The sequence below is a fragment of the Anabrus simplex genome, chromosome 5, assembly GCF_040414725.1.
Source record: "Anabrus simplex isolate iqAnaSimp1 chromosome 5, ASM4041472v1, whole genome shotgun sequence".
In the NCBI taxonomy this organism is placed as follows: Eukaryota; Metazoa; Arthropoda; class Insecta; order Orthoptera; family Tettigoniidae; genus Anabrus; species Anabrus simplex.
This window is the reverse complement of record NC_090269.1, coordinates 141,375,137-141,402,970: the sequence shown is the minus strand read 5'-3', so window position 1 is coordinate 141,402,970 and position 27,834 is coordinate 141,375,137. Positions and strand designations below refer to the sequence as shown.

General features: G+C 37.6%; 1 protein-coding gene and 1 long non-coding RNA gene across 2 annotated transcripts in view; one reads left to right on the top strand and one right to left on the bottom strand.

The window, feature by feature from the left end:
• The window catches only part of LOC136874411 (uncharacterized), a 99,461-nt gene extending 89,980 nt beyond the window's left edge, over positions 1–9,481 (bottom strand). Inside the window, exons 1-3 of the mRNA XM_068227787.1 lie at positions 9,446–9,481; positions 4,306–4,435; positions 2,233–2,328 (exon numbers count right to left, since the gene is read on the bottom strand). Of these exons, the coding sequence (XP_068083888.1) occupies positions 2,233–2,328; positions 4,306–4,371 (162 nt within the window). The 5' untranslated portion in view covers positions 4,372–4,435; positions 9,446–9,481. The remainder of the gene's footprint in view (positions 1–2,232; positions 2,329–4,305; positions 4,436–9,445) is intronic.
• Positions 9,482–9,769: 288 nt separating this feature from the next.
• On the top strand, positions 9,770–23,229 carry LOC136874701 (uncharacterized). Its single transcript, XR_010860275.2, has 3 exons — positions 9,770–10,011; positions 21,403–21,464; positions 22,912–23,229. It is a non-coding gene; the product is annotated as an uncharacterized lncRNA (long non-coding RNA).
• The last annotated feature ends 4,605 nt before the right edge of the window (positions 23,230–27,834 follow it).

The window sequence follows — 27,834 nt, the reverse complement described above, 5'->3', positions numbered from 1 at the left end:
GCCCTGAAATGTTTTTCCATGGTTTCCAATTTTCACACCAGGCAAACACCGGAGCTGTACCTTAATTAAGACTACAGCTGCTTCCTTCCCACTTCCCTTCCTATCCCACCATCGCCATAAGACCTATCTATGTCGATGCGATGTAAAACATATTGCTAATAATTTTGATTAACATACTCACATAGTATTAAGCATATTAGTATGCAAACAAGAATTTCTTACAGTTGTGCTGAATATCCATCAGCGAAGTCACATTAACAACAAACATTTTACACACTCTTACAACTTCTTAGCTATGTGAAAGTAATCATTAAAATATGCCCTTAGCCAGTGTCTATTAACGTGGCCAAGACTTAGTCGTAATGCTGTTTGGCAGCAATTACGATAACCTCAGTTATATGGACCAACGACTGCACAATGACGATGACTCGCTCTCAGAACACACAGGTACAGGGTTGCTGCTGACGAGGCACAGTTTGAGTTTCTGCCAAGAGATGGCAGTCAAGATCAGCATGTGATCGAATCATAATAACAAGTCGATATAAGGAATACAGTAACATCTCGTTAATTCAAAGTTGTTGGGATGCAAAAATCAGACTTCAAATTACGTGATTTCGAATTAACCGCCAACATGTACTTCGGAAATGCCAATCCTTGCGGCATCACAATATATTCCAAGACCCATTACTGCATGCAACCAACCTTGCTTCACAGTTTAAAGCTCTCAAATGCCATGGAAAAATCTATTTCCAAAATGTATTCAATAAGGCGCATTTACAGTATTCAAATAATCCACTTGGATAACTCACCGGCAAACAAAACCTCACGCAATGAAATCAAAAGAAAGAAAACAAGATTCAAAGACAAGGAGAAATCTATACTGGCTCCCCAGTGCAAGTGCTTTATTCACTGGATTACTTTACTGGATGCATTTTAGATGTCTTATGCTTGCGCGGAAAGTACCCGATGCCCTTAAAACATCGCAGCTTATGGAAATTTCCTACGATAAGGGGAGAAAGTCTCTCGCCTCTGTCCACATTACAACACCAGTATAGTGACTATGTTTGTACGATTTTTCGCCGTTGCACTTCTAAGACTCATTAATGCATGCAATCACCTTGATTCTCAGTTTAAACTTTTCAAAGGCCATGAAAAACACTATTTCAGAAATGTATCCAACAAGGTGCATGTACATTATTCAAAAACATTGGCAAACATAACCTCACGCAACGAAAGGAAGAAAAATACGATTCAAAGACGAGGGAAAATTATGCTGGCTTCCCTGTGCAAATGCTTTATCTCTTGGATTACTGTACTGTTTGCATTTTTAGTCCCTTGTACTGGCAAGGAAAGTGCCCGACACCCTTAAAACATCGTGGCTTTTCGAACTTTCCTATGATGGAAGAAGGAAGTCTCTCACTTCCGTGTGTATTGCATAACAACACAGTACATTTCCCGGCTGGCAATTCTCGCCTTTAAAACCATAAGTCTGTTTGGCCTCAGCATTTAAAAAAATAAAACAAACAATGCAGTTTCATCGGCACTGGTGTATACGAATTGATTATAGGCTATAAGGCATGCTTTTTCACCAACTATTGGCATCGCCAGTGTTCGCGAATTCTACCTCTCCGCACACTGCCTGCTATGTAATATTGTAATGTTCCTTAAAACGGAAAATAAAAAATAATTACGATTCCGCTCGAACATAGTAGATACGAAGTACACTGTAGATACACCGAAGTAGGTGAAAGTGTGCAAAGTTACCCCTGCACATTCTGGAAGACGCGTTCTTTCATGACGAGGAGAAATTTTGAATTTAAATTACTCTTAAAATACTATGTTTATTCAAAATGTAAAGGCATTTTCGAATTAAAAGTCTGAATTTCACTAACAGGCGAACATTCTTCATTGAATTACGAATTATCCATATTTTGAATTAAACGATTTCAATAACATGCAAAACCACACAACATGTTTCGGGGAACAAAAGCTGCTTCGAATTAAGTGAGATTTTGAATTAACCGATTTTGGATTATCGAGGTTCTACTGTATACATTACATTCTCTATGAGAACAGGTGAGTTGTTTCAAATGTATCACTCCCACATGCAATGAGAAATGAAAGGTATGCCACAATTAATGCTGGCTGTGGGTAAATCATGCCACAATCTCTTCAACCATTTTCTTACTATTTCCATTATCAGACACTGTCTTATCAAATTATGTACCTTACCTTGAATGTGTTTCCCTGTGTTGGCTGTGGCTCTGTTAATTCTGATTTGGTTTCTTGTTTCAGAGAGATCATTTCTGATACAAATTCAAAATTTTCCTGTGGTAAAAAAAGAAGTATATATTAGGCATGTTCTTTAAATATATCTACTAATGTAGTCACCAACAAATGAGCGTGATAATTCTTTACCTGTCAGTATTTAATTTCATAATTTTACACATATTTAGGGAAACATTCTACAGATACAGGGTGCAGTTCGGGAGAAGACAAACATTCTTCTTGAGTGCTCACAGATACTTTTAATTGTGGAGTAATTATATCACACATAAAACTCCTTAAAATGTCACAGTGACATCAGTAGAAATGTATACTGATAATTATTCTATTTATCCTAAACAAAATTATTCATAAAAATTTGGACCACCAAGTTTATGTTACACCAAAAATTACAGTTCAGCATGAAACATGTCTCTTCCATCTCACCTGTTGTATGTTATGTCCTCAGCTATAAGATTGATTGGATGCTCACCATCTACAATCAACTGTCATAAAGTGTCCAGGTGTCAGCAAGGAGACATACTCGAGAAATGAGAAGTGAGTTACTGTCCCATTGCTTTCCTTTTCTAGCCAGCCAGTGCTATTGCATATTAGTCTGCCATGACAACAGAAGCTTTTGTATACTATTTGATTTACATCACATCAACACAGGCATTCATTATAGTGATGATGATATAGGAGAGGAGTGGGACTGGCACGAAGGGACTGAAGCTTTAAATTAGGTTCAGAATTGGGAAACAAAAGAAAACCAGCTCCAAGGCTGCTGACAGAGGGGTTCAAACCCACTGCCTCTCAAAAGCAAGCTAACAGGTATGCGATCCATGTAGAAACTTGCTTGGTCTGTATGAATCTATACACCAACAAATCTTAATAGTCAAAAACAGTGACTTAAATGTCAGTAACAGAGATTTTAATCAAATGAAGAAAATAACCTGGTGCTGCAAATAACCAAGTGAACTGCTGATCAGCCTGAGGCTAGCAGATTGTATGATGATGCAATTCAGGCTAATATAGTTTGTTTTTGAGACCAGACCCCCTATCTTCTCATCTGATAACTCCTGAATTGTTCTCACATAGGCTGATTAGATGACAAACAAGATCTCTGATATGGGTTAAAAAACTGCCTAACAGGCCAGTAATCAAACCCAGATCCTTTAGATAACAGGAAAGCTCTCTACACCTAAACCAAAAAACTGGCTGTGTAATTTTGATACTGACGGTACAACCAAACCCTAAACTACATGCTCCCTCTAAAGGTAACAATCAGTGGTAATTGAAATGAAATGGCGTATGGCTTTTAGTGCCGGGAGTGTCCGAGGACATGTTCGGCTCGCCAGGTGCAGGTCTTTTGATTTGACACCCGTAGGCGACCTGCGCGTCATGATGAGTATGAAATGATGATGAAGACGACACATACACCCAGCCCTCGAGCCGGCGAAATTAACCAATGATGGTTAAAATTCCCGACCCTACCGGGAATCGAACCCGGGACCCCTCTGACCAAAGGCCAGAATGCTAACCATATAGCCATGGAGCCGGATATCAGTGGTCATTGAGGAGACCCATAGCTCTACCAGCAGTGAACTCTAAGTTACACACCCAGAAGTTTCAAAAGATGGAGTAATGACAGGTAATTAAAATTCCTCACTGGGCAAGTTGGCAGTGTGGTGAGCTTGCATCTGGGAGGTAGTGGGTTCGGACCCCATTGTCAGCAGCCCTGAAGATGGTTTTCTGTGGTTTCCTATTTTCTCACCAGGCAAAATCATAATTATGGTCATGGCCACTTCCTTCCCACTCCTAGGCTCTTCCTATCCAATCACAGCCATAAGATCTACCTGTGTCGGTGCGATGTAAAGCAAAATTGTAAAATAAAAATTAATAAACTCACTTTTTCCCCAAAACCTTTTGCTGATTCTTCGCCTTTATCAGGGTGTTTGCTTTGAGATGTACTGCACTGACAGTGAACTGACAAGTTTGACTACTTCTACTCACTATAAAGTTATCTGGAATAAGACCTACAAGTGAAGTATTTGCTGTCCCTTCAAGCCACACTGGTTCCTCTTTGATCTCTAATTTCTGGTCCATTTTGCACTGCAAATGAAATACTTCAAAGGTGCTGAAGTTGTAAATTGCTTCCAATATCCCTGCACTGAAACATGACCCAGAAATATATATCATTATTATTGTTGTCACTGTATAGGTCACAGTCCACTGAATAACATACTAGGTTGTAATTTTCCATGACCACTCATATCGTGGTTATAGTTATACAACATACAGATGCACAAAACTGCCAATATCGTGACCATAATCATATGACATCTAGTTTTACAATACTGCCAATATTGCGATGATGGTCATAGAACTTACAGTATTGTATGGTGTTCACGACATGATTATAGCCATAGGACATCCAGATTTACATAGATATAAAATCATAGGGACAAGATTTTTCATTTAAAAAGTTGCCTGTTCATTCATCAGTACTAAATAGCAGCAAACATAATGAAATTTATGGCCGATATTACAAAATATACGAAACACAGATCTAACGTGACACTAAAACAAAAAAAATAATACACTTGCACATACAAGCACAACAAACAGAAAACTTACCTTAAAATTAGGACCAGTCGAGCTTAAGTATAAAAAATCACAAATGCATGCTAAGAGGCGGTGGATCTGTAGCTACCAGAAATAAATGGAACTAATACCAAGTCTGAATGAAATAAAAGCTCTTCGTTTAAAGGAAAATAATTATTTAATTAAACTAAATAGAGATTACAATCATGAGGTGACTAAAAGAATGATATAAAGTGAAAGATTATAACTAGAAGGTATGAAGGACCTTCAGTAAATTAACTACTTGATATGAAACTTCAAGAATTAAACTTAATAAAATTTCTTCAAGATAAAATGAATATCTTTCCAAATCGATGGAAAAGAAAATTCATCCCATGGGAATAGCAGAATTGAAATCTAATTAACTTAAGAAAGTGCGCTTCATATGAACTGAGGTAATCTGAGGGTATTAAATTTTTTGAAGGTTCACTTTCCTCTCTACTTCACACCAAGGAAGTAAATAATAAAATTATTTTTGCTAGTTGCTTTATGTCACACCGACACAGATAGGTCTTATGGTGATGATGGCCAGAGAAGGGCTAGGAGTGGGAAGGAAGCGGCCATGGCCTTAAGTAAGGTACAGCCCCAGCATTTGCCTGGTGTGAAAATGGGAAACCACGGAAAACCATTTTCGGGGCTGCCGACAGTGGGGTTCGAATCTACTATCTCCCGAATACTGAATACTGGCCGCACTTAAGCAACTGCAGCTCTCAAGCTCGGTGTAAATAATAAATTAAAAATTAAGTAATTGGTATTTATCTCAAGAACAGATTGTTGCAGATGAAATAGAAAATTAAGTTACATCACAAGAAAATCAGAAAACAGCGATGAACACCACCGTCAGTCATCATTCAGTCCTTATACTATACCATCGTCATTATTTCCAAAAATCTACATCTCACAATAATGATCGGCAATAGAAATCAAGGCCATGCCCCCTTCTGACAAGGAAAAGCAGAGGCCATCAAAGACATGAACACACTAGCAAACATTACTACATGGACGATCATAGAAAGCAAAGGGGTATTCAATTAATAATAATCTTCAAATTACCTAAGTTCAAAACCACAGAGTAATTCTTATTCCTGAGTGGTTACATTAATGAAATAATAAGGAGGAGGTAATCTTCAGAAACAACAAAGAATTGTTCACCAAAATAGGTGATCATTTACATGTATTTGGCCTTAATATGGCCAAGCTGATGGCCCAATTAGCATTTTAGATTTCCATCACAATACAGAAATAAGTCATGTACCTAATAATACCAAATAAGATTTTCATCTGACTAAAGTTTTAAATTTTAAATGAAGTTTTGCCAAAATGGTAATACTCAGATGGAGATATTACAGTAAACAAACACAAAGCTGTCATGCAACATGAGATATACAATTGAATTAACCGGAGAAACCGCGATTGAATAGTTACAATGTGCATAACAGAATTACAAGGTTTAAGTGAATTCTTAAATGAAGCCCAATTTTGATTTATAATTTAGTAACAATTACAAGAAGTTAGAAGGTTATGCTGTTGCTCAAAACTTTGTTTGTCATAATGGCAATATCTTACACTTAGATTTTGAACGATAACCATTTCGAAAACCTAATAAAGTTATAGCACATCCAGGAAAATTCACTATTCCAAAGAATCACAATTTAGTTTAAAGTCATTTCAACACTTACATAAGTCAGGACTTCAGGTATTCAATATCATACTTCCTGAGACACATGTACTCATGCACTAGGTCGAAGTAAAAATTAGAACTACCACATGATTTGTTTTAAAAGAAATTTACACGTCCTGACTAGGAGTTATCACATGTCATATTCAATGGCAGATGCGTTAAACATTTGCCAATCTCGTGATTCTTGATAGTTGTGCTTTCAGTCGCCACATAGCAGCAGCATGCAGACCGCAAATAAGTAATGGCAGACTGCATAGTGGGGCAAATATAAACCATGAAAAATATGTCAAGATGAAATACATATTTGAAACTAATTGAACTTCATAACATAACACCAAAAAATCAAATAACTCTTAGGTTACAACTTACAACAACTTAAATCCATTAAATTACAGACACCAATTTCAATCAATGATTAATTAGTAATCATATCTGATCCCTAAATATCATTACAATATTCCAGAGACTAGACACCTTTTCTTGATCACAGTCCAATGGTTTACTCTGACAATGCTACCGAACATTATTCAAGAGTCTTTCCTTTATTGGTCTCTGCATGTTCTAATTACACAACCTATGGGTGCTGAGCAGAGCCTCTTGAAGGGTGTTTTATGTCAGACAATCGGTCTACATGATTAGGAGTATTTATTATTCCCCAAATGGTAATGAAACCTGTCTGTGTTGAATTTTGGGAGTGATTCCAGACAGTAGCAGTATTCGTTCAGCTGGCAACATTGGAAAATGTCAATCATGTTGTGATATTTTACTGTAAAATTAATAGGGCAGACAGGTTAGTCCCAAACACTGACAATGAATACTTTAATTACTCCCACATATAATATGATGTAAGATTTGACTTGTTGATTTTTTATTTCAATATGCAGGATGATACTACAGATACCAAGTTTAATTGCACTGGCTATCAGTGGTTATCCCATAAACCATACGCTGCATGATTCTTTTTTAACTTCTCCTTATGTTAATTCTGGACATCCATAACCTAATCCAGAGTAAGGGAAAAATACTCTAAAACTTTCTAAAATTGTTTTGGCAGACTTATAGCACAAAAACACAAATGTTACTAATATGTGCCATCGTGCACTATTGGCAAACACTCGGCAATACATTAACATTTGCTTTGAAGATTCAATCCCACTTCACTTTGCTTACTTGAGGTGAAAGTCCTTGAAAGAGTTCTCCATGCTAAATCAAACTTTTCACAAAAATCAGTGTTTTTCCCTTGCATGAGGGAAATTTGCATTGCTATCAAGTGACTTTGTGAATTAAGCAGTTCCAAATGACCTCAATGGACTGGTTGTTGCTGGGGCATTCTTTCTCTTCTTTATGAGCTCTCCTTCAACTTCAAAACTCTGCCGTCCATGTTTTGGCATGATTGATATAACACCACTTGATAGAGTGGAACTGCTAAGTCTTCGCAGAATGTTGCCCATGTCATGATATTTTGAATACCTGGTTGGGCATTATCTGAATGACAGAAAACCCATGCATTCTGAATTGTGACATATAAGAAATGGTTTAATAATATGAAGCGCCATGCATTTATAACATGCCATGAATGGGTCCAGGAGGCCTAACCCTCCTTTATCACATGACTACATGACCAGACTGCCTAATGAGATGAAATGGTCACATATTAATGTTTAGAAAATCTACACCAAATACCAAACCACTCTTTTTTAGTGTATTTGAATATGAGCCGAAAACTTACCAGCAACAGTATGACATTCCTTAGCAGCACAACAATTCAATTTTGCACTATTATTACATGTGATTTTAGTACAAAAATCGAACTGCAGAGGACATTCAAATATTACCTCCTGCCAAAGTGTTGCCAATCTTAAGAACAATAAATCCTACCTGCTTACTTACACAGATGTTCTTCCTGCGTCTCATCATGCATGAAGGTTAATTTTATATTATATAATGTTAGTTACAGAGATATTTTATCACATAACAGAATCATCTCACCATGCAGTGTAGGTTAATATATTAATGATTTTATGGTTCCACAACCAGAATCAAATCCTGAAAAAGTTCTTTTATGCACTCAATTTTTCAGAAAATATCTTATAAAGGAGAGGTAGCCTGCTGTTTTGATATCACACTTACGGAAAATGTTGGGATGAAGTATTGGCCATAAACTGAATATTGTTGTTGTGGGGTATTAACACGATACAAAAGAATCTCCAAAACAACACAGATATAAGAACAAATTCTACAGATGTGCAGATATAATCTTATAGATAACCTAAGCAGAACACATCTCAAAATATTAAATCTGAAACATTACTACTACTGTAATATGCTTTGTAACCTGCATAATAAATAAACACATCACTATTCAGTGTATCCCTCTAAAGTCGCACTATTAGGAGATAAATAACAAGCAAATATGCAAATCAGATATAGGCCCTACATTGTTACAACTTACCAGCACTTGTAACGCAAAAGCTAGGGGCAAAAGATATCTATAGGTCGACGCAAAATCTAACAATTTGCAAAAAGAAATCAAGTTATGTCCTTAACCAAAGCAAAAGCAGAGCTAACACAAATTGTGTAAATTCTGAAACAGTTTGGCCTGATTCTAGATTAAGAAAGAACACGATGTATAAAATGAAGTTAACTATTGAGATCTAGAGGATCGGTAAAGTAAATTATTGAGCCTTGAGCTTTACCGACACATGGTAGAGGTTTGGGACACAGTGTAGATTAATACAGATTCCACAATTCCATAATGAAAAATCATGGAGAAGTAATAAAATTAACAGAATAAAACTGTACGACGTATCGCGATATCCATAATAGGCATCACACAAAAGAAAACAACATGCCTACCACTTCGAAAGAAAATCTGATATTTTGAGACGTCCAGTAATCGTAAATCATCTATATATATATATTTTTTTTTAAATATGAAAACTTAAGCCAGTCAGTCCGGCCATTCTATCCGATTGATTTCCTTCATTTTTAAAACTGAAAGGTATTCATGCACAGATTTGTCATCAGGTAACTTAAATCAGCACTTAACTGGCTGTCGTGGTAGTGCTCGCAGAAAACTGATTCATGTTCCATGGCTAGTCATGCCCCCTCGTGTACGGCAAAGTTGACAAGATACAGTCTGGAAGTCAGCTGATGTGTTGTGTTTGATGGTTTTTTTTTTTTTTTTTTTTTTTTTTTTTTTTTTTTTTTTTTTTGTAATATCCGACCGTACATCGAATTTGTGATACAATCAAGATGCCTATTTCTTGTGTAGCATACGGTTGCACTAACAGGCAGCCGTCTAAGCACCACCTCACTGCAAAGCTATAAATATGGTATTTTTCAACGATAATTACTATCGGTTGCACTAACAGGCAGCAGAAGAAAACAGATGTGAACTCACAAAAGCTTGTTTTCCACATGTAAGCAGTCTAATAACTACCTCACTGCAAAGCTATAAATATGATATTTTTCAACGATAATTACTATTTTCTTCCGGTTTGGCTCTTGTCATTGAGTATTCTATGTTTATGGAAATATCTTACATGATATTTTGGCATCGTACGTTACATTTTATAGGTTATAGTCGAAATGACCTAGTTACAGAAATCATAACTTCAATTGCAGATTTCCATGGAAACGTGCAGAAATATTAAAGAAGTGGGTTAGCTGTGAGAAGGAAAGACTGGACCCCATCAAAATACAGTTTTATCCGTAGTGACCACTTTTCTGAGACCAGCTACATGTATGGTGCAGATAGAAACAAACCTATTTTTAAATCAGATAACACAGATCCATCCAATTACAGACCAATTAGTATATTATCTGCAATTGGGAAACTCATGGAAATGGTAGTAAAAATTAGATTGGTAAATTTCTGTGTAAAACTAATTACTTTTCCAATAATCAATATGGGTTTCTCCCAAATAGAGTAACTGATAATGCTGTATTTGATACAGTAATAGATGTTCAAAAGACCTTAGCTGAAAATAAATTAGAAGCAGAGCTACTCATAGATCTTAAAAATGCATTTGACCTGGTTGACCACAAAATACTTCTGAACAAGTTAAAATTAGCAGGAATTAGGGGTTTAGCACACAAATGGTTCCAAAATTATTTATCAAACTGAACACAATATGTGATGATTAACGATACTGAAAGTTCTAAGCATCAAACAAAAACAGGAGTTCCGCAGGGCTCAGTACTAGGTCCAATTCTATTCTTCATTTATATTAATGACATACACTAAAGGGAAAATGTAAAGTATTTGCCAATCATATCTTAATAACTTACAAAGGACTATGTGAAACGCAAATTATGGAAGATATAAATTGTGACTTGGACAAGTTATCGTACTGGGCTTTATCTCAAAAAATGATCATAAATGTGACTAAAACAAAATACTTAATCTTTCATAAAACACTGTTACCGTAAAGGACCAAGTAATAGAGCGAATCAACTCAGCTAAGTATTGTACCGGGAACACCGCTACGACAGAAGTCCGAAGTATGTTTATTGAACTTCGCGCGAGATGGAAGGTAGGCAGCCCGCCGAACGCAGTGACGTACCACGCGAGTGACGTGGCCGCCATAAGCCAGCTATCCGCTACCATATATGGTAATGATCCAGCTCGTCCTCAAAAGTACATTTTGAGCTAATTTATCGCTATTTTGACATTGCCAACTTAAAAGCCTCTACAATGGACATCATCTCTTCAGATTTCAAGAAAATCCACCGAGTATTATAGAAGTTATAAGGGTAGATAGTACCCGAGTTCTAGACACTTCCATGCGAACGTGTGTAAAAGGAGGCCCACCCGACCTACGAATTCAGTGTCTGTCACTCCGCCGTCTCTGTGACACGGGTGACAAGAGAAGTGTTGTGCGTGTCGAACTTCTAGTCGACAGTCTGCGAAATCCAAGTTCGGTATTTTCTCTAAGTGTTGTATCAAGACTTTATCATATTCTTGAAGTGCCTGAATGGGACTTTACTTTTGAGAGCATCGTATTGGAACTTTGTCATATTGCCACATTGGGACTTTGTTTTTTTCGTGTGTCGTGATTGGACTTTTGATGTTTTCTTAAAGTGCCATATAAGAACTTTGTTTTTTTTCTGAAGCGTCTCATTGGAACTTATTTATTTTCGCCAAGTGTCGCGATAAGACTTTATTATTTTCTTAAGGTGACGTACTGGAACATTGTCATCGGAACTTTATTTTCTTCGAGTGTCGTGTTGGGACTTTAACATTTCGACACGTTGGAACTTTATTTTCTTCGAGTGTCGTGTTGGGACTTCAACATTTTGGCACATTGGAACTTTGTTATTTCTATACATTGGAACTTTTTTTTTGAAGTGCCACATAAGGACTTACTTATTCGACGACGATTGAATTTCACGCGTGTTGTGTATCGCATTGAACTTACGTTTCGAACTTATTCGAACTTATATTTTTGAATCGATTTCTGGAACATTGAACTTAGGGGACATTCAACATTACGTTTAATTGTGAAATATGCAATGCTTTCCAAGTGCTGCACAGGGACTTATGTTTTGATTCTTAAAGACTGTGACAATTCAGAATACGCTTATCGCATTTCCAGAAAGCCTAGAACTTTCCAGTATTTTGAGTGATCCATAATTTATGAAGTCAGACTTTTTCTTTCAAATATTATTTTCTTTAAGGGCTATTCACTTCGCTTATTAATGCAACAGGACAGTTTCCGAGTGCTACTTATCCAGTTCATTGCCAATATGTTTTAAACCTTCAGAACTATGCATTTAGGACTGCAGTAACAGTAATCCTCTAGAACATTCTGACTTACAGTGAGCTTGCCTTATGAACTTGCATTTCTACCAGTACTTGTTCTTCGAGTGATTATTCTAGAACGTTTTTGCGGTAATCATAATTAAAAGGTCATATCTGTTCAGACAGTGCCCTGAATGTTCGGAGTGCCGTACAGGAAATTCAGGTGTGAATTACGTCTCGAATCGAACCCAGGAACGCATGCCAATCTTCGAGATATTCCAGAACGTCGAGACTTCCAGAACGTCGAGACACTTCCAGAACCTCCAGACGTTCCAGAACTCCTCATCCGAGCAGGTGTGGTCGATGTCCAGCACCATCCCAGGGCTTGGAGGTACCAACCAGCCACGACATTTCCACGCTGCTGTATGAAGGTGATATGAACTTGCTTTTGATGATCAATAAACTCAATTTATCAAAATAATCTCTCAATTTGATAACTATACCTCTCTCTGTACCAGCTCCAATGATAAAGCCACAACCGAGATCAAGAATCATGCTCGTTCATTTAATATCAAGCGCCTTAAAAATATGAACACATTTTTACGGGTACAGAGAGGAGGTAGTATACGTGGCGCCCAACGTGGGGCCAGATTTCATTGGAGCTGAACATGAAAGACTTACATACAGCTCAAACTATGGTGATTAAATTCAATCAGAATAGGAGAGTTTTAAATTTCAGTGGACACTAACTTGATTGAAATATAAGTGCATAATTTAAGTGATTTGGTAGAGGTGATTTGCAAAGACTTGGTTTAATTAATTTGTGTTGAAACATTGGCACTAGGACTTAAGACTTTGAACTTTAGACTGAATGCAAGTTTTGAACATCTTTAAAGAAATATTTTTTGAAGTGTGTCAATCATTATTTCTGTACTTGGTACTAGAGTTATATATTTTAATAAAATGGAGGAGATTATGGCAGCGATTGAAGCCCTTAGGCTCAGTATGAAAGTAGCAACTGAAAACTTAGAACACCGACTTAGTGAGTCCAGCTCTAATCTTGAACGTAGGATTGTTGAGACCAAAGAACAACTTAATGAATCTAGTTCCAATCTTGAACAGTCATTGAGAGAACAGTTAAATTAGTCTAATTCTAATCTTGAACGTCAACTTAATGAATCCAGTTCCAACCTTGAACGTCAATTTAGGGAATCCGTAGTTCAAATTAATGCTGAAATAGATAAGAAGTTTGTAGAAGCGAATGCCAACCTAGAACAAAGGTTTACTCAGACTGGTGCTCGCATTGAACAAAAATTTAAAGAGTCCAACGCTAGGGTAGATGAAAAATTTTCCGAAATCAATGACCAATTGAAAAGTAACATGGAGGTCATGAAAGAAGAAATTAAATCCCAAGTTGTAGCTCTTCTTAAAGATGAACTTCAAAGCCATTCTCCCCACTTCTCAGGCAATTGCTAAAGAGATGGAAGGCTTAAAAACTCAGTTACAGGAATCACACTCACAATTATCTTTAGCCCAGGTTAAAATAGCCTCTATTCAGGAGAACCTTAGAGATACGCTTAAAAATGACATTCAAAGAGTAAACAATGAAGTCAGTCTTATAAAGGGTAAACAGGGAGAGTTTGATAAAAAATTTACATCTCAATTAGATACTACACACACTCAGGTTACGCGTATATGTCGAGACGTATCCGAATTAAAAAAGGATCTCCAAGATGAAGTTAAGGTAGTAGAAGATACTATTAAACAACAGGTGAAGGATGTTAAAACAGAACTACAAGAACAGATAGAAACCCTTGGTAGTAAAGTCTCTAATTTAGAACTGAAGGATACTCCCTTATTTTCTTCCAGTCTATTAAAAACTAATGAAAACGCAAACATTACCACTATCATCCGAATGACCGATGAAAAACCTGCTAAATTCTCTGGGAAGGAGGAATACACCGCTAGGGAATTTTTACTCAACATTGAAGAATATTTTCAAGAAAATAAAATCAGTCCTGATCGACAGCTTCGTGTCGTTTCCAAGTTACTAGAGGGACGCGCTCTATCATGGTATTCCGCTTTTAAATATTGCTTTAACACTTATTCTGAATTCAAGGAAGCTCTATTGAAGCGTTTTTGGAATTCAGAGGCGCAACATTTAATTAAGTTGCAGTTGTATGCTAAGAAGTACAATACTTCTATAAACACATCCCGTTATTCAGATTATTTCATCGGGCAACTTAAGAAGATGCAATTTTTGGATCCACCGTTGCCTGAGCAAGAGCTTATCCAGGCAATCACGTTGCAATTCCCAGCCCAAGTTCAGGAGATTTTGGTAGCTGCTGACATACAATCTTTAGAACAAATGGATGGGATACTTCGTAGATTGGATACAGCCCACGCTCAATGTTTACCGAAAGGGAGTAAGACTAAAGAAATGACTACCAGTCCTGTCGCCATTGTGACACAAGGACGTCCAGATCCGGAAGTACCAGAGGAACGGCCTATATCACGAAACACACCTACCCGATATCGAGGGTATAAAGGACGGCCGGACCGAGGGAAAGCGCCATACCAAAATAGATTAACATGGAAAAAGCCAACAGAGGCCCAACAAGTAGAGGATAGGGTTTCTTATCGAGATGAACTGAATAGACGATGGCGAGATACTCAAGAGTACTTGAAAGAACAGCGAAAGGGCGAGGATCAAGAAGGAGCCGCCTCGCTAGAGTATCAGCAAGCCGCTGGTAAGAAAAACGAAACGCCTGCCCCGAACCCTAACGCAACGGGTGCAAAAAAAACTCCAATGTTTTCTTAAGAAGATTGCCTGAAAATGGAAGGAGGGAAGAGCTGCTCTGCATAACTCAGGTACATTATTGGCACGTAGAGGACTCGGAACTACTCCATGAAGACATGACACCGTCTAGGCCAAGAATCCAACGTAGCTTGCCAGTAATCACCATTAGGGTTGGCAATATTAAAGTTATGTCATTGGTAGATTCAGGAGCTCAAGCCTCACTTATTTCAGCCAGACTATTAGAAGCCATAAAGGAGAGACGTGATGTACTTGTGATGCCTGTTTCCCAACTTAGGATCAAAGAGATTGTTCCAGATAAGTGCATTAAATGTAAACTACAAGCGTTTATGGAATTCGTCGTGGGACATGTTCAATTTGAGCATGTTTTTCTAGTAATCTCTCAGATGAAATTCAATGTTATCCTTGGATCGGATTTTCTCATCAAATATGGAGGAGTGATCGATTACACAGCAAATGTCATTACATTTTATAACGTTGACCCTGTAGAATTACAGCTGATCGAAGGAGACGACGGTCGGATACAAGGGATAGATACCCCGCAAGAAGAATTCGATGGTGGAAATAGCGATGCTGCACCAGTCGAAGATGAAGAGGGTGATCCCGAAGAAGTGGGACCCGTCAAAGATGTACCCCTGATAGATGAGATGTACGACGACGGTCCAGACTATGTCAGCTCCGTAATCAGTGTGATTGAAGACCCAGTGGCCAACAAAGACGTTGCGGATTCAGTCAAGGAAATCTTCGAAACTTATCCAGACGTGTTCAATGATAAACCCGGAGAGATCCGAGATTTTAAATATCATTTAGATGTCAAGGATACTTCCACTTATAAAAAACGTCCCTATCCTATACCGGAAAAGTATAGAGCCGAAGCGAGAGCACTCATTCAACAGATGGAGCAAGATGGGATAATATCAAAGTGCGTCACACCCTACGTTAAACCTTTGGCTATAGTTCGAAAACCCAACGATTGTCTGCGGGTATGTTTGGATGCTAGGGCCTTAAACGAGAGATTAGTCATGGAGTACGATCACCCACCTTTACCTAGAGACATTATCCGGAAATTTTATGGGAAGAAATACTTCACTCTCTTGGATATGACTTCCTCTTACTTTCACATCGTGCTGGACGATGAGAGTAAAGTATTTACAGGCTTCATTTTTGACAATATCACGTACGTCTTTAATCGGCTTCCATTTAGAATTCGAAATTCAGGAGCCGTATTAATAAGGGCGTTAGAAAGCCAACTGTCTGATGAGGTGAAGTCCATAACCACCATTTATGTTGATGACATCCTGATTGCCTCTGAAACATTAGAGCAGCATCGAGAAGATGTCCAGAAAGTATTACAGGAACTAGAAGCCATAGAATTTCAAAATAAATGTGAAGAAAAGTCAGTTTTTTAAAACTGAAGTTCTGTTCCTTGGCCACGTGATTAGTGGAGATGGCATCAAGCCCAACCCAGCGAAAATTGAATGTATCTTGAACTTTCTAAAGCCAATTCGGATTAAGCAGGTCCGACAATTTTTGGGCCTATGTCAGTTCTTTTCCCAGCATTGCCCGAAGTATACGGAAACGGTAGCTGCGTTGCAACAGTTGTTGCGAAAGAACAATCGATGGAAGTGGACAGAGGATTGTGAACTATCATTCCTAGCCACCAAGGAAATGCTTAGCAATTGTGTCAAATTGTCGTATCCGAACTTTGAATGGTCTTTCAATATCGAGTGTGATGCTAGTACGATTGGAATTGGGGCAGTACTATATCAAGTTGACCCAGCTGATCCCAACTCCAGATTCTTCATTTCCTTCATGAGTAGGAAACTCAAGCCTCATGAGAAGGCATACACCGTGACGGAATTGGAGGCATTAGCAATTGTTTATTCGTTACAGTACTGGCGAAAGATTGTTTTCGGATACCCAGTTACAGCTTACACCGACCATAAGGCCCTCACATTCATAATGTCAGCAGACCTTACAAGTGAGAGAGTGACCAGGTGGGCGCTGTTCATTCAGCAGTTTAATATTACTGTTGTACACCGACCTGGAAAAAAGAACACACTCGCGGACTCCTTAAGACGCAATCCCGTGGAAGAAATAGCGGTCCAGCCTATTGAAGTACTGAATAATGATGATGAGGAATTTCTAAGGAAGCTTGGCTACCTTCCCCAGATGCAAGGAAGGGATAGGAAAACCCATGAGCTCATAAGATACTTTAAGGGATCCATTCCTGCCGACGATGACGAATACCCTCGCATTCGTCAACTAGCTAAGTCATTTTGCTACTACGGGGGACTCATATGCAAATATGTAGATCGGGCAAAAACTAAAAGTAGGATATATGCCCCACCTAAATTACGCTCTGCAATAATTTGGCACTGCCATTCTATTACAGGACATGCTGGCACGGATAAAGTCACCAGCGTTATTCAAGAGAAATTCACTTGGGAATGTATGAGAAGGGATGTCCGCAAGGTCATCAGAACTTGCGACTTATGTCAGAGGATTAAGCCTAACAACCGGCTATTACGAGAGATTCCTAGACCAATCATCCCAGAGCAACCGCGAGAGGTGTTAGCCTTAGATATCTACGGCCCTTTACCAAAGGCTACTCGAGGCAATCGGCACATCGTTGTGGTAGTTGATGTTTTCTCAAAATACACGATGCTTTTGCCTATACAAAGATCCACCACTGCTAATATCCTAAGGCGGCTCAAGAGAAACATTATACCAGAGATCGAGAAACCTAAGTTCCTCTTGACTGACCACGGGAGTCAATTCACATCCGACGAGTTCCGGGTAGCAATAGAAGACATGAAATTACGACATATCATGAATTCAATACGGCATCCAGAGGCCAATCCTGCCGAGAGGGTGATGCGAGAAATTGCAAAGTTTTGCCGAATCTACTGCGGATCCCAACATTGGAAATGGATAGAGGTGCTTCCAATCATGCAGGAGATCATAAACTCTACGACCCATGAATCGACTCGGGACATTCCACTAAGACTTCACAGAGGTATAACACCTGACCGACCATGGGACCAATGGTTACACGCTCCCCCTGAGGTGGACATTAACCAACAAACAAGGATAGGAAATGCCTTAGGCAAGCTAAGACATGCAGCTCAGCTTAGGGAGAGAAGACAACAACATCGTACCTTTAGACAACCAATGCAGGTCGGCGATCTTGTACTCATTCGCAAACCAGCCGTGTCACATCCGGAAAGAAGAGTCGATGCAAAGTTTTGCCCATTGTTCATAGGACCTTATAAAATTGGAGAAAACCTCGCCAATGGCGCGTACAAAGTGGATAAATTAGATGGAACCGCCGAGGGAATATACAATGCTTCTAGCTTAAAAACATACTTCGAGAGAGAAGCCTAAAGAAAATCCTCGTCGAATTTTCTTTGCCCTAAGAGGGGAGACATGTACCGGGAACACCGCTACGACAGAAGTCCGAAGTATGTTTATTGAACTTCGCGCGAGATGGAAGGTAGGCAGCCCGCCGAACGCAGTGACGTACCCAGCGAGTGACGTGGCCGCCGTAAGCCAGCTATCCGCTACCATATATGGTAATGATCCAGCTCGTCCTCAAAAGTACATTTTGAGCTAATTTATCGCTATTTTGACATTGCCAACTTAAAAGCCTCTACAATGGACATCATCTCTTCAGATTTCAAGAAAATCCACCGAGTATTATAGAAGTTATAAGGGTAGATAGTACCCGAGTTCTAGACACTTCCATGCGAACGTGTATAAAAGGAGGCCCACCCGACCTACTAATTCAGTGTCTGTCACTCCGCCGTCTCTGTGACACGGGTGACAAGAGAAGTGTTGTGCGTGTCGAACTTCTAGTCGACAGTCTGCGAAATCCAAATTCGGTATTTTCTCTAAGTGTTGTATCAAGACTTTATCATATTCTTGAAGTGCCTGAATGGGACTTTACTTTTGAGAGCATCGTATTGGAACTTTGTCATATTGCCACATTGGGACTTTGTTTTTTTCGTGTGTCGTGATTGGACTTTGATGTTTTCTTAAAGTGCCATATAAGAACTTTGTTTTTTTTCTGAAGCGTCTCATTGGAACTTAGTTATTTTCGCCAAGTGTCGCGATAAGACTTTATTATTTTCTTAAGGTGACGTACTGGAACATTGTCATCGGAACTTTATTTTCTTCGAGTGTCGTGTTGGGACTTTAACATTTCGACACGTTGGAACTTTATTTTCTTCGAGTGTCGTGTTGGGACTTCAACATTTTGGCACATTGGAACTTTGTTATTTCTGTACATTGGAACTTTTTTTTTGAAGTGCCACATAAGGACTTACTTATTCGACGACGATTGAATTTCACGCGTGTTGTGTATCGCATTGAACTTACGTTTCGAACTTTTTCGAACTTATATTTTTGAATCGATTTCTGGAACATTGAACTTAGGGGACATTCAACATTACGTTTAATTGTGAAATATGCAATGCTTTCCAAGTGCTGCACAGGGACTTATGTTTTGATTCTTAAAGACTGTGACAATTCAGAATACGCATATCGCATTTCCAGAAAGCCTAGAACTTTCCAGTATTTTGAGTGATCCATAATTTATGAAGTCAGACTTTTTCTTTCAAATATTATTTTCTTTAAGGGCTATTCACTTCGCTTATTAATGCAACAGGACAGTTTCCGAGTGCTACTTATCCAGTTCATTGCCAATATGTTTTAAACCTTCAGAACTATGCATTTAGGACTGCAGTAACAGTAATCCTCTAGAACATTCTGACTTACAGTGAGCTTGCCTTATGAACTTGCATTTCTACCAGTACTTGTTCTTCGAGTGATTATTCTAGAACGTTTTTGCGGTAATCATAATTAAAAGGTCATATCTGTTCAGACAGTGCCCTGAATGTTCGGAGTGCCGTACAGGAAATTCAGGTGTGAATTACGTCTCGAATCGAACCCAGGAACGCATGCCAATCTTCGAGATATTCCAGAACGTCGAGACTTCCAGAACGTCGAGACACTTCCAGAACCTCCAGACGTTCCAGAACTCCTCATCCGAGCAGGTGTGGTCGATGTCCAGCACCATCCCAGGGCTTGGAGGTACCAACCAGCCACGACATTTCCACGCTGCTGTATGAAGGTGATATGAACTTGCTTTTGATGATCAATAAACTCAATTTATCAAAATAATCTCTCAATTTGATAACTATACCTCTCTCTGTACCAGCTCCAATGATAAAGCCACAACCGAGATCAAGAATCATGCTCGTTTATTTAATATCAAGCGCCTTAAAAATATGAACACATTTTTACGGGTACAGTATCTTGGTATAATATTAGACTCAACACTTTCCTGGAAAAGTCATATTGATTATGTAATCAGCAAAATTACCCCTTTGATAGGAATAATGCACAGATTAAGATACAGTAATTTTTCTCATCAACAATTGAAGGGTATATATTATGCAATGATCCACCCACATCTAACATACACAAGCTTTATTTGGGGAAGGTGTAGGAAAGATTACATTAATAATTTGGAAATGCTACAAAAAAGAGCCATCAAAATCATGTATGGATTCCCCTTCCTCAAACCGTCACATGAAGTTTTTTCACAGAGTCAAATATTCTGCCATTCCATAAACAAATTGCATTTTCATCAGCAGTCTTTATGTATAAGCTAGACAGGAAATTAACCCATTCTACTGTTAACTTCTCCCATTTTAGTGAAATTCATGGATATGAAACTAGAGGATCATTAAGGATATATCCCTCTCACTCTAATTCAGTAGAGTATGGAGTGAAAGGCATAGAATCATCAATGTTTAGGGAATACAATGTGTTGCCTCCTGTTATAAAGAACTCTAAATCGGTTATAGGTTTTAAGAAAAAACTGATGGAATATTACTCTTTTACAGATATCTCAATATAATCTCTGTATAACTTGCTTTATTTAATACAATAATATATATATTGCCCATATTTAATATATTACATCCACGCAATATCTGAATATACTTCTGAAAAACTATGATCCTACCATGTAAAAAATAAAAGGCAATGTCTTAGTTATCCTGAAATGTACTTGTCACTTTACAGAAAAAGCTATTGTATATGAAATGTAATTATTGTTTCGCCTTAAAATAGTATGTACTGTATTGTCCCTATCATGAGCCAGAGGCTCATGGGACCTTTTGTCACCAGTAAATAAATTAAAAAATGATGATGCAGTACCTGAAATTTTCAATTTTCCAGATCATCTGCTTCAGCCACCCAAGAAAGAACGTAGAGTTATTCAACGGCAAGTACCAGTTGAGGTTTGTATTATTTGCTATTTTTAGCCCTTTCAAGGTCGGGTTTTCTAAACGCTCACATACCCCACAATTTAGGTTTTTACAGGCACAAATAAATCTCTCTATAAATAGCAAAACACACTCATTGGACATTATATTCACAAAAATGGATAAAATACAGATGAATGAAATGAAAAACAACAATATCACACAATTTACCTGCTTAAAAGTTTTTTTGTATGATATTCCTCAAAGCACGGGGCTGAGCACAAACCAATATTCTTCCAAGGTATGTTTGTTTACATGACCCATTAATACTTATTGCTAAAACAAATACATTTCTTCGACAGTAACATCGGTCCATTTTGACGCTCGGGATGTGGGAGAAATGACCTAATTATTCTCTACATATTGCGAGTGATACAAGTTCGTTCCTATGACTATTTTTTCCACTAAGGTATGCGGAAAAATTATTTTGAAAATGTCTAGTTCTGGAGAGTTTTCATTCAAATATTGATCCTGGATTCCGGCAAGATCAGGCTTATAGCCGAAATCAGTAGGTAAAAATTTATTAATACCCGTTTCTTTTTCCCAGACCCGATGATCAGTTGATATATTTCGTTTCTGCCTCTTCGCGGTAGCTGGTTATAATTCTTCATCATTGTCACTTACATCTTCATCGTCACAAGTTGAAACTTCGGGCACAATATCTTCAACACTTTCTAAGTCAATTTCACACAAATCTGAACCCTCACTTTCATCATTCATTAATATTTCAAACATTTTTTCATCACTTTTCAAAAACTTCCGCTTGCCTGCGAGCAGCCATGTTTATCAGATCGCATTGACTCGCAAGTGCGGTAGACATTCACATAAAAAATTTAAGTTAACAGCGTTCCCAAAGAGAATACAAATTAGTGCAAGCTTCCGTAATATAGCCGATAGATGGCAGATACGACAAATTCTTCAATCATTGCTGAAAGTCAAAGAGAAGCGAAGATATGATGCTTGGAAGTTCGACACGCAATATATTGCGCCGTAACTGCTGGGGCACTTCCCGCGAGGCGCAATATATTGCGCCGTGACCCGGAAAGGGTTAGGCTATAGTAATTTCAGATCTGGAATATGCAGTAGGCATACAGTGAACATTCCACTGCACTGTAAATAGAATTTCAGCACCTAGTTACAAAGAGTAATTTTTCTGTGTTACCTTTTCTGAGGGGACATATCATTTGACAGTATTATAGACTGTAAGTATCCGCTTAAACCCCAACACATGGTCAAAAGTATGTTCACGTTTGATGTTTAAAGTTCCATTCCGCAAGGTGCTGAATTGCTCATGTTAAATTGTACATATTCTTCACTCATTAAATTTTCAGACAGATGGAGATTTAGGCCTACACTATTGACGGAGAATGATTAATAAAAGTAGAAAAAATTGTGTTTGATGCAAACATATTTTACTTTACAGGATGAAAAGCAGCTTCCAACCTCTGCATTGAAGAATATCATGTTGCATGTGATTCTCTTCCTAAGTTACCTAAACCTCCCGATTCACCAAAGGAGGTAGCTCTGAAGAAAGAAATTAAGTTGCTGCAATCCTTAGGACAACCAGGCAAATAAACAAGCCAACATCTATTTTAATCTAAAGGTGAAAGTAGCTAAGTGAACTAAGGACATAGATTTCTTAAAAAATTGTCTCAAAGATAACCTAGTTCTTAAATTTTAAAGTAAAACCTAAAAGAAATGTACCCTTTAGGTACCACTATGAAATTCAAAAAAGAGTTAATCGAATATGGCTAAGAAACGTAATAAAATACCTCTATAGGAAGGAAGCATTTTTCAGTGGTAAAATGTATTTGACATATCTCCAAAGTCCAATACTACTTTTGCCCTTGGAGTGGGATTCGTTTCAAAGATACACCGTTGAAAAAATGGATATCATTTTAAACAAAAAACAAGAAACCCTTAATAATAAATTAATATCGTTAAAAAATGCCAAGACAAACAAACAAAGAAAAAGGCAAGACTTACTCTTCAAATTCAGAAACAGAATTCAAAGAATACCCCTCTCCTGTTAGGAACATTTCTAAAGTTAATCTCACGGAGGAGGAAAAGAAAACCCTAAGTCAAGGCCCTAATTTCAATTGGATAGGAAATAACAAAGAAGAAGAGCTAATAACCACCATTGCAGAAGTTGAAGCGGCTATACAAAAACTCCCTAACAAAGTTCAAAATGACGTCAGACACGAGGTAGAAAAGAAAATTCTATGCCTTGTAAAAGGCTTAAAAGTTTCCCAAAACAGAATTAAACCCACTTTAAGTTTATCACAAAAAATAAAACCAGAAGAAATAGTAATTACCAAAGCTGTTAAGGGGGAAAATAGTAGTTTTAGATAAGGAGGAATATATCAGGAAAACAGAAACTTTTTCAGCAATAGCACTTTCTCAGAAATAGATCGAGACCCTGCAATTAATACTCAGAAAAAGTAAAAAACATTACTAAGAAACGCAACCGTTTTAAATGAACAAGGTATCCAGAAACTGATTAATATGAATCCCGGACTTCCAACTGCAATGACCTTACCCAAGTTCATAAAGAAGGAATACCCATAAGACCAGTAATAATCTTCCACAGCAGTCCTACTTATAAAACATCGCAATACGTACATACATTCCTAACCAATCATTACGTTTTTTACAACAAAACACCAATAAAAATTTCTGTAGATTTTTGCAAAGTACTCAAGAACTTTAAATTAACACCTCATCAAGTAACATGCTCCTTTGACATCGAGGACATGTATACAAATATTCCAGTGGATGAAACAATAAAAATTATCAGGAAGAATCTAATAGAACACAAGCAACTCAGCCTACCAGAAATAGAGGATTTTATTAATATTCTCAAATTCATTATGAAACACAATTATTTCATTTACAATAAGAAGATATACAGATACGAAGGCCTCCCTATGGAAGCTCCCGCTTCGGGCATTTTAGCCAATATTTATCTTGATTATCTAAAAAATACCAAAATAATAGGACAAATAGAGGGTCTCATTTTATGGTTACGCTTTGTAGACGACACTTTTGCAGTAATAGATCGTAGAGTGAACAACAGTGAACATATCCTTAATAAATTAAATACATTGGATTCTAGAGTCCGGCTCCATGCCTAAATGGTTAGCGTGCTGGCCTTTGGTCACAGGGGTCCCGGATTCGATTCCCGGCAGGGTCGGGAATTTTAACCAAAATTGGTTAATTCCGCTGGCACGGGGGCTGAGTTTATGTGTCGTCTTCATCATCATTTCATCTCATCACGACGCGCAGGTCGCCTACGGGTGTCAACTCAAAAGACCAGCAACTGGCGAGCCGAACTTGTCCTTGGACACTCCCGGCACTAAAAGGCATGCGCCATTTCATTTCATTGGATTCTAGAATAAAGTTTACAGTAGAAAAAGAAAAAGAAGGTTCCATAAAATTTTTAGACATAAATATAACACGGAAAAAGGCAAGAGTTTGCCTTCAAGATACACAGAAAACCCACTTTGACTCCCATTACAATAAAGAACTACTCATTGCATCCAGAATCACAAAAAAGGTCAGGTTACTACAGTTACATATATAGAGCATTTAATATACCCCTTACAAACACGGAACGTGAAAACGAACAGCTCTTTATCCGTAAACAAGCCCAATACAATGGATTTGAACTAAATATGGTTAAAAACTAATCAGAAAATTCAAACAGAAGTTACAAACTAATCTAACACCCAAAATAAAAAAGAAAGATAAATACGCCAAGCTCACGTTCAACAACCCTAACTTATATACAGTAACGAATTTGTTCAGAAAATATAACTATAAGATGGCGTATTCAACCAGTAACAATACAAAGAAAAATTCTTTAGTTACAATAGTGTTAATTCCCTAGGAAAAAACATTCAGAATCAGGAGTATACAAACTAAAATGTCATCAATGTGAAAAACTTATGTTTACTGTAAGAAACTTAGAACATGTCAATGCTGAGAGGCATAAAATATTTTCCGCGATGGGCCAACACATGAGTACAACCGGACATCAGTTCACAACTATAGAGCAGTATTTAACTATATTACATAAAATAAACAAAGGAGCTCTGCTAAATACATTAGAAAATCTATATATTTATTTAGAACAAAAAAGTAATCGGGACAATAACCTGAATGATACAATTGACAATAGGAACCCTATATTTGAAGGGATATTATCAAATCTTGAAACTTTAGGCAAAAGAAACAACATAGACAATAAAAGGACGAATAAGAACGAGCCTCCGCCATTTTGTACATCCAATCCCTTCACCCCTTCTAAAGACGAAGCCGTAACAATAAGCGACATGCCTCCTCCCCTCTCCACAGCCTTGCCTCTCCGGAAGGAGAAGCAAACAGCAGAACACACACATCAATATTATACAAGACGCAGAGCAGTTTCAAACGTACCTCCTCCAGGGTCACGGTAGAATTGGACTTTAACAACAGTAGGCCTAAGGTATGGAACCATTTTATACATTAAGTTACTATGTAAAGACACATCAAAATCTCTTTACTTGCAAATGAGGTGTCTACCTCGGTGGCAGATGGTACACTAAAATACATTATTGTCAAGCACTAAATTTTAAATTAACAAGAGAAGAATTTTTTTTTTTTCTAGAATACAATAACATACAATTTATGCTTCAATTTTTTTCCATTAAACAACAGATCATCCTTAATAAATTTATATTGTTTACAAAATTCTACTTATAATATCTCCTATACTTACAAACATAGTCAACTCATATACAGTATGTGGAATTACTTCAAATAATACTATGCAATTGGTATAAGATTAAAATTTACATTGAATTTATTTACTTTTTTTTACCCATTTTGGAACCTAAGTAGCATAACGACCTGCTGCGTCTTAACCAGAGCCTCCTTTTGCCACCACTTTTCAGAGTTTCTGAAAGGCCTTCACAGCTACCGTAGTGGTCCCAGGGCCCTCGAAGTCCCCACTGTACTTCACCCCTACAGGCAGTCCCCTACTTTGGCTGTCCAAACTCCGTGGACCAGGGGATGGAATTAATTTTTTTCTTTAGACACACATTTTATTTACAATAGCCTGCACTGGTCGAATTCCCTCTAATATTTCATTTATTTTCCCTGTTGCTGTTTATTCTCTTCTTGAATATATGTACAGATTTTGGAAAAGGATCAAACACTACCCCTGGTAAACAGTTCCACTCCTTCACACACTTCTCAATGAATGAAAATTTACCCCAGTCGCTTCTGCTAAAATTCCTTCTAATTTTAAACTTGTGGTCAGTTCTGCCAATATAATTATTTTCCAACTGAAGCCTCTCACGGATTTCTCCCCATGCTTCTTCTCCTGTATAGGCTCTATATAATCCTATAAGTCTAGTTTTCTCCTTTCTCTTCCTTAAAGTTTCTCACCCTAGTTCCTCTAACATTTCTGATACACTACTCTTTCTCCTGAAATCCCCTGTTACAAATCTTGCTGCTTTCCTCTGCACACTATCTATTTCTTTTATTAGGTATTCTTGGTGAGGATCCCAAACACTGTTTGCATATTCCAATAATGGACGAACCATACTTAAGTAACTTTTTTCTTTTAATTCTTTGTTGCATCCTTAAAGTAGCCTCATTATGACATGTATCGATCTGTCTGCTTTCCCAACAATGTCATCAATATTACCCTTCCAGTGCAAATTACTTTCAAATCTCACACCTAAGTATTTGTACTTGCCATCTTTTGGGATAACTACCTCATCCAAAGTATATTCAAATTCAGTTTTGAAGCTCCTGTTTGTAAATGTTGTAACAGTTGATTTGCCTCCATTAACCTTCATACTATTTTCTTCAACCCACTGTTGGATACTTTCAAGGTCCCTTTGTAATTCTGAACAATCCTCAATGTTATTATTTCCTTATAAACAATTATATCATCTGCATACAATCTTATTTTTGATGTTATATTGTTCCCTAAATCATTTGTGTATATTAAGAAAGGTAACAGTCCGATTATACTACCCTGTGCAATTCCCTTCCAAACTTTCTCTTCCTGTGTATATTACTTCCTACTTTGACTTTCTGAAGCCTTGAATTTAGAAATGTTCTTATCCAACGTGTAACCCTTACGTCCAATCCTATTCCCTCCAATTTCTTTAATAATATTCCATGTTCCACTCTATCAAAGGCTTTGGAAAGATCTATGGCTATGCAATCTAACTGGCCTCCTGAATCCAACTGATCTGATATGTCCTGCTGAAATCCCACTAGTTGTGCCTCACAAGAAAATTTCTTTCTAAATCCATACTGGCTCCTCGTAAACCAATTTTTATCATCACAT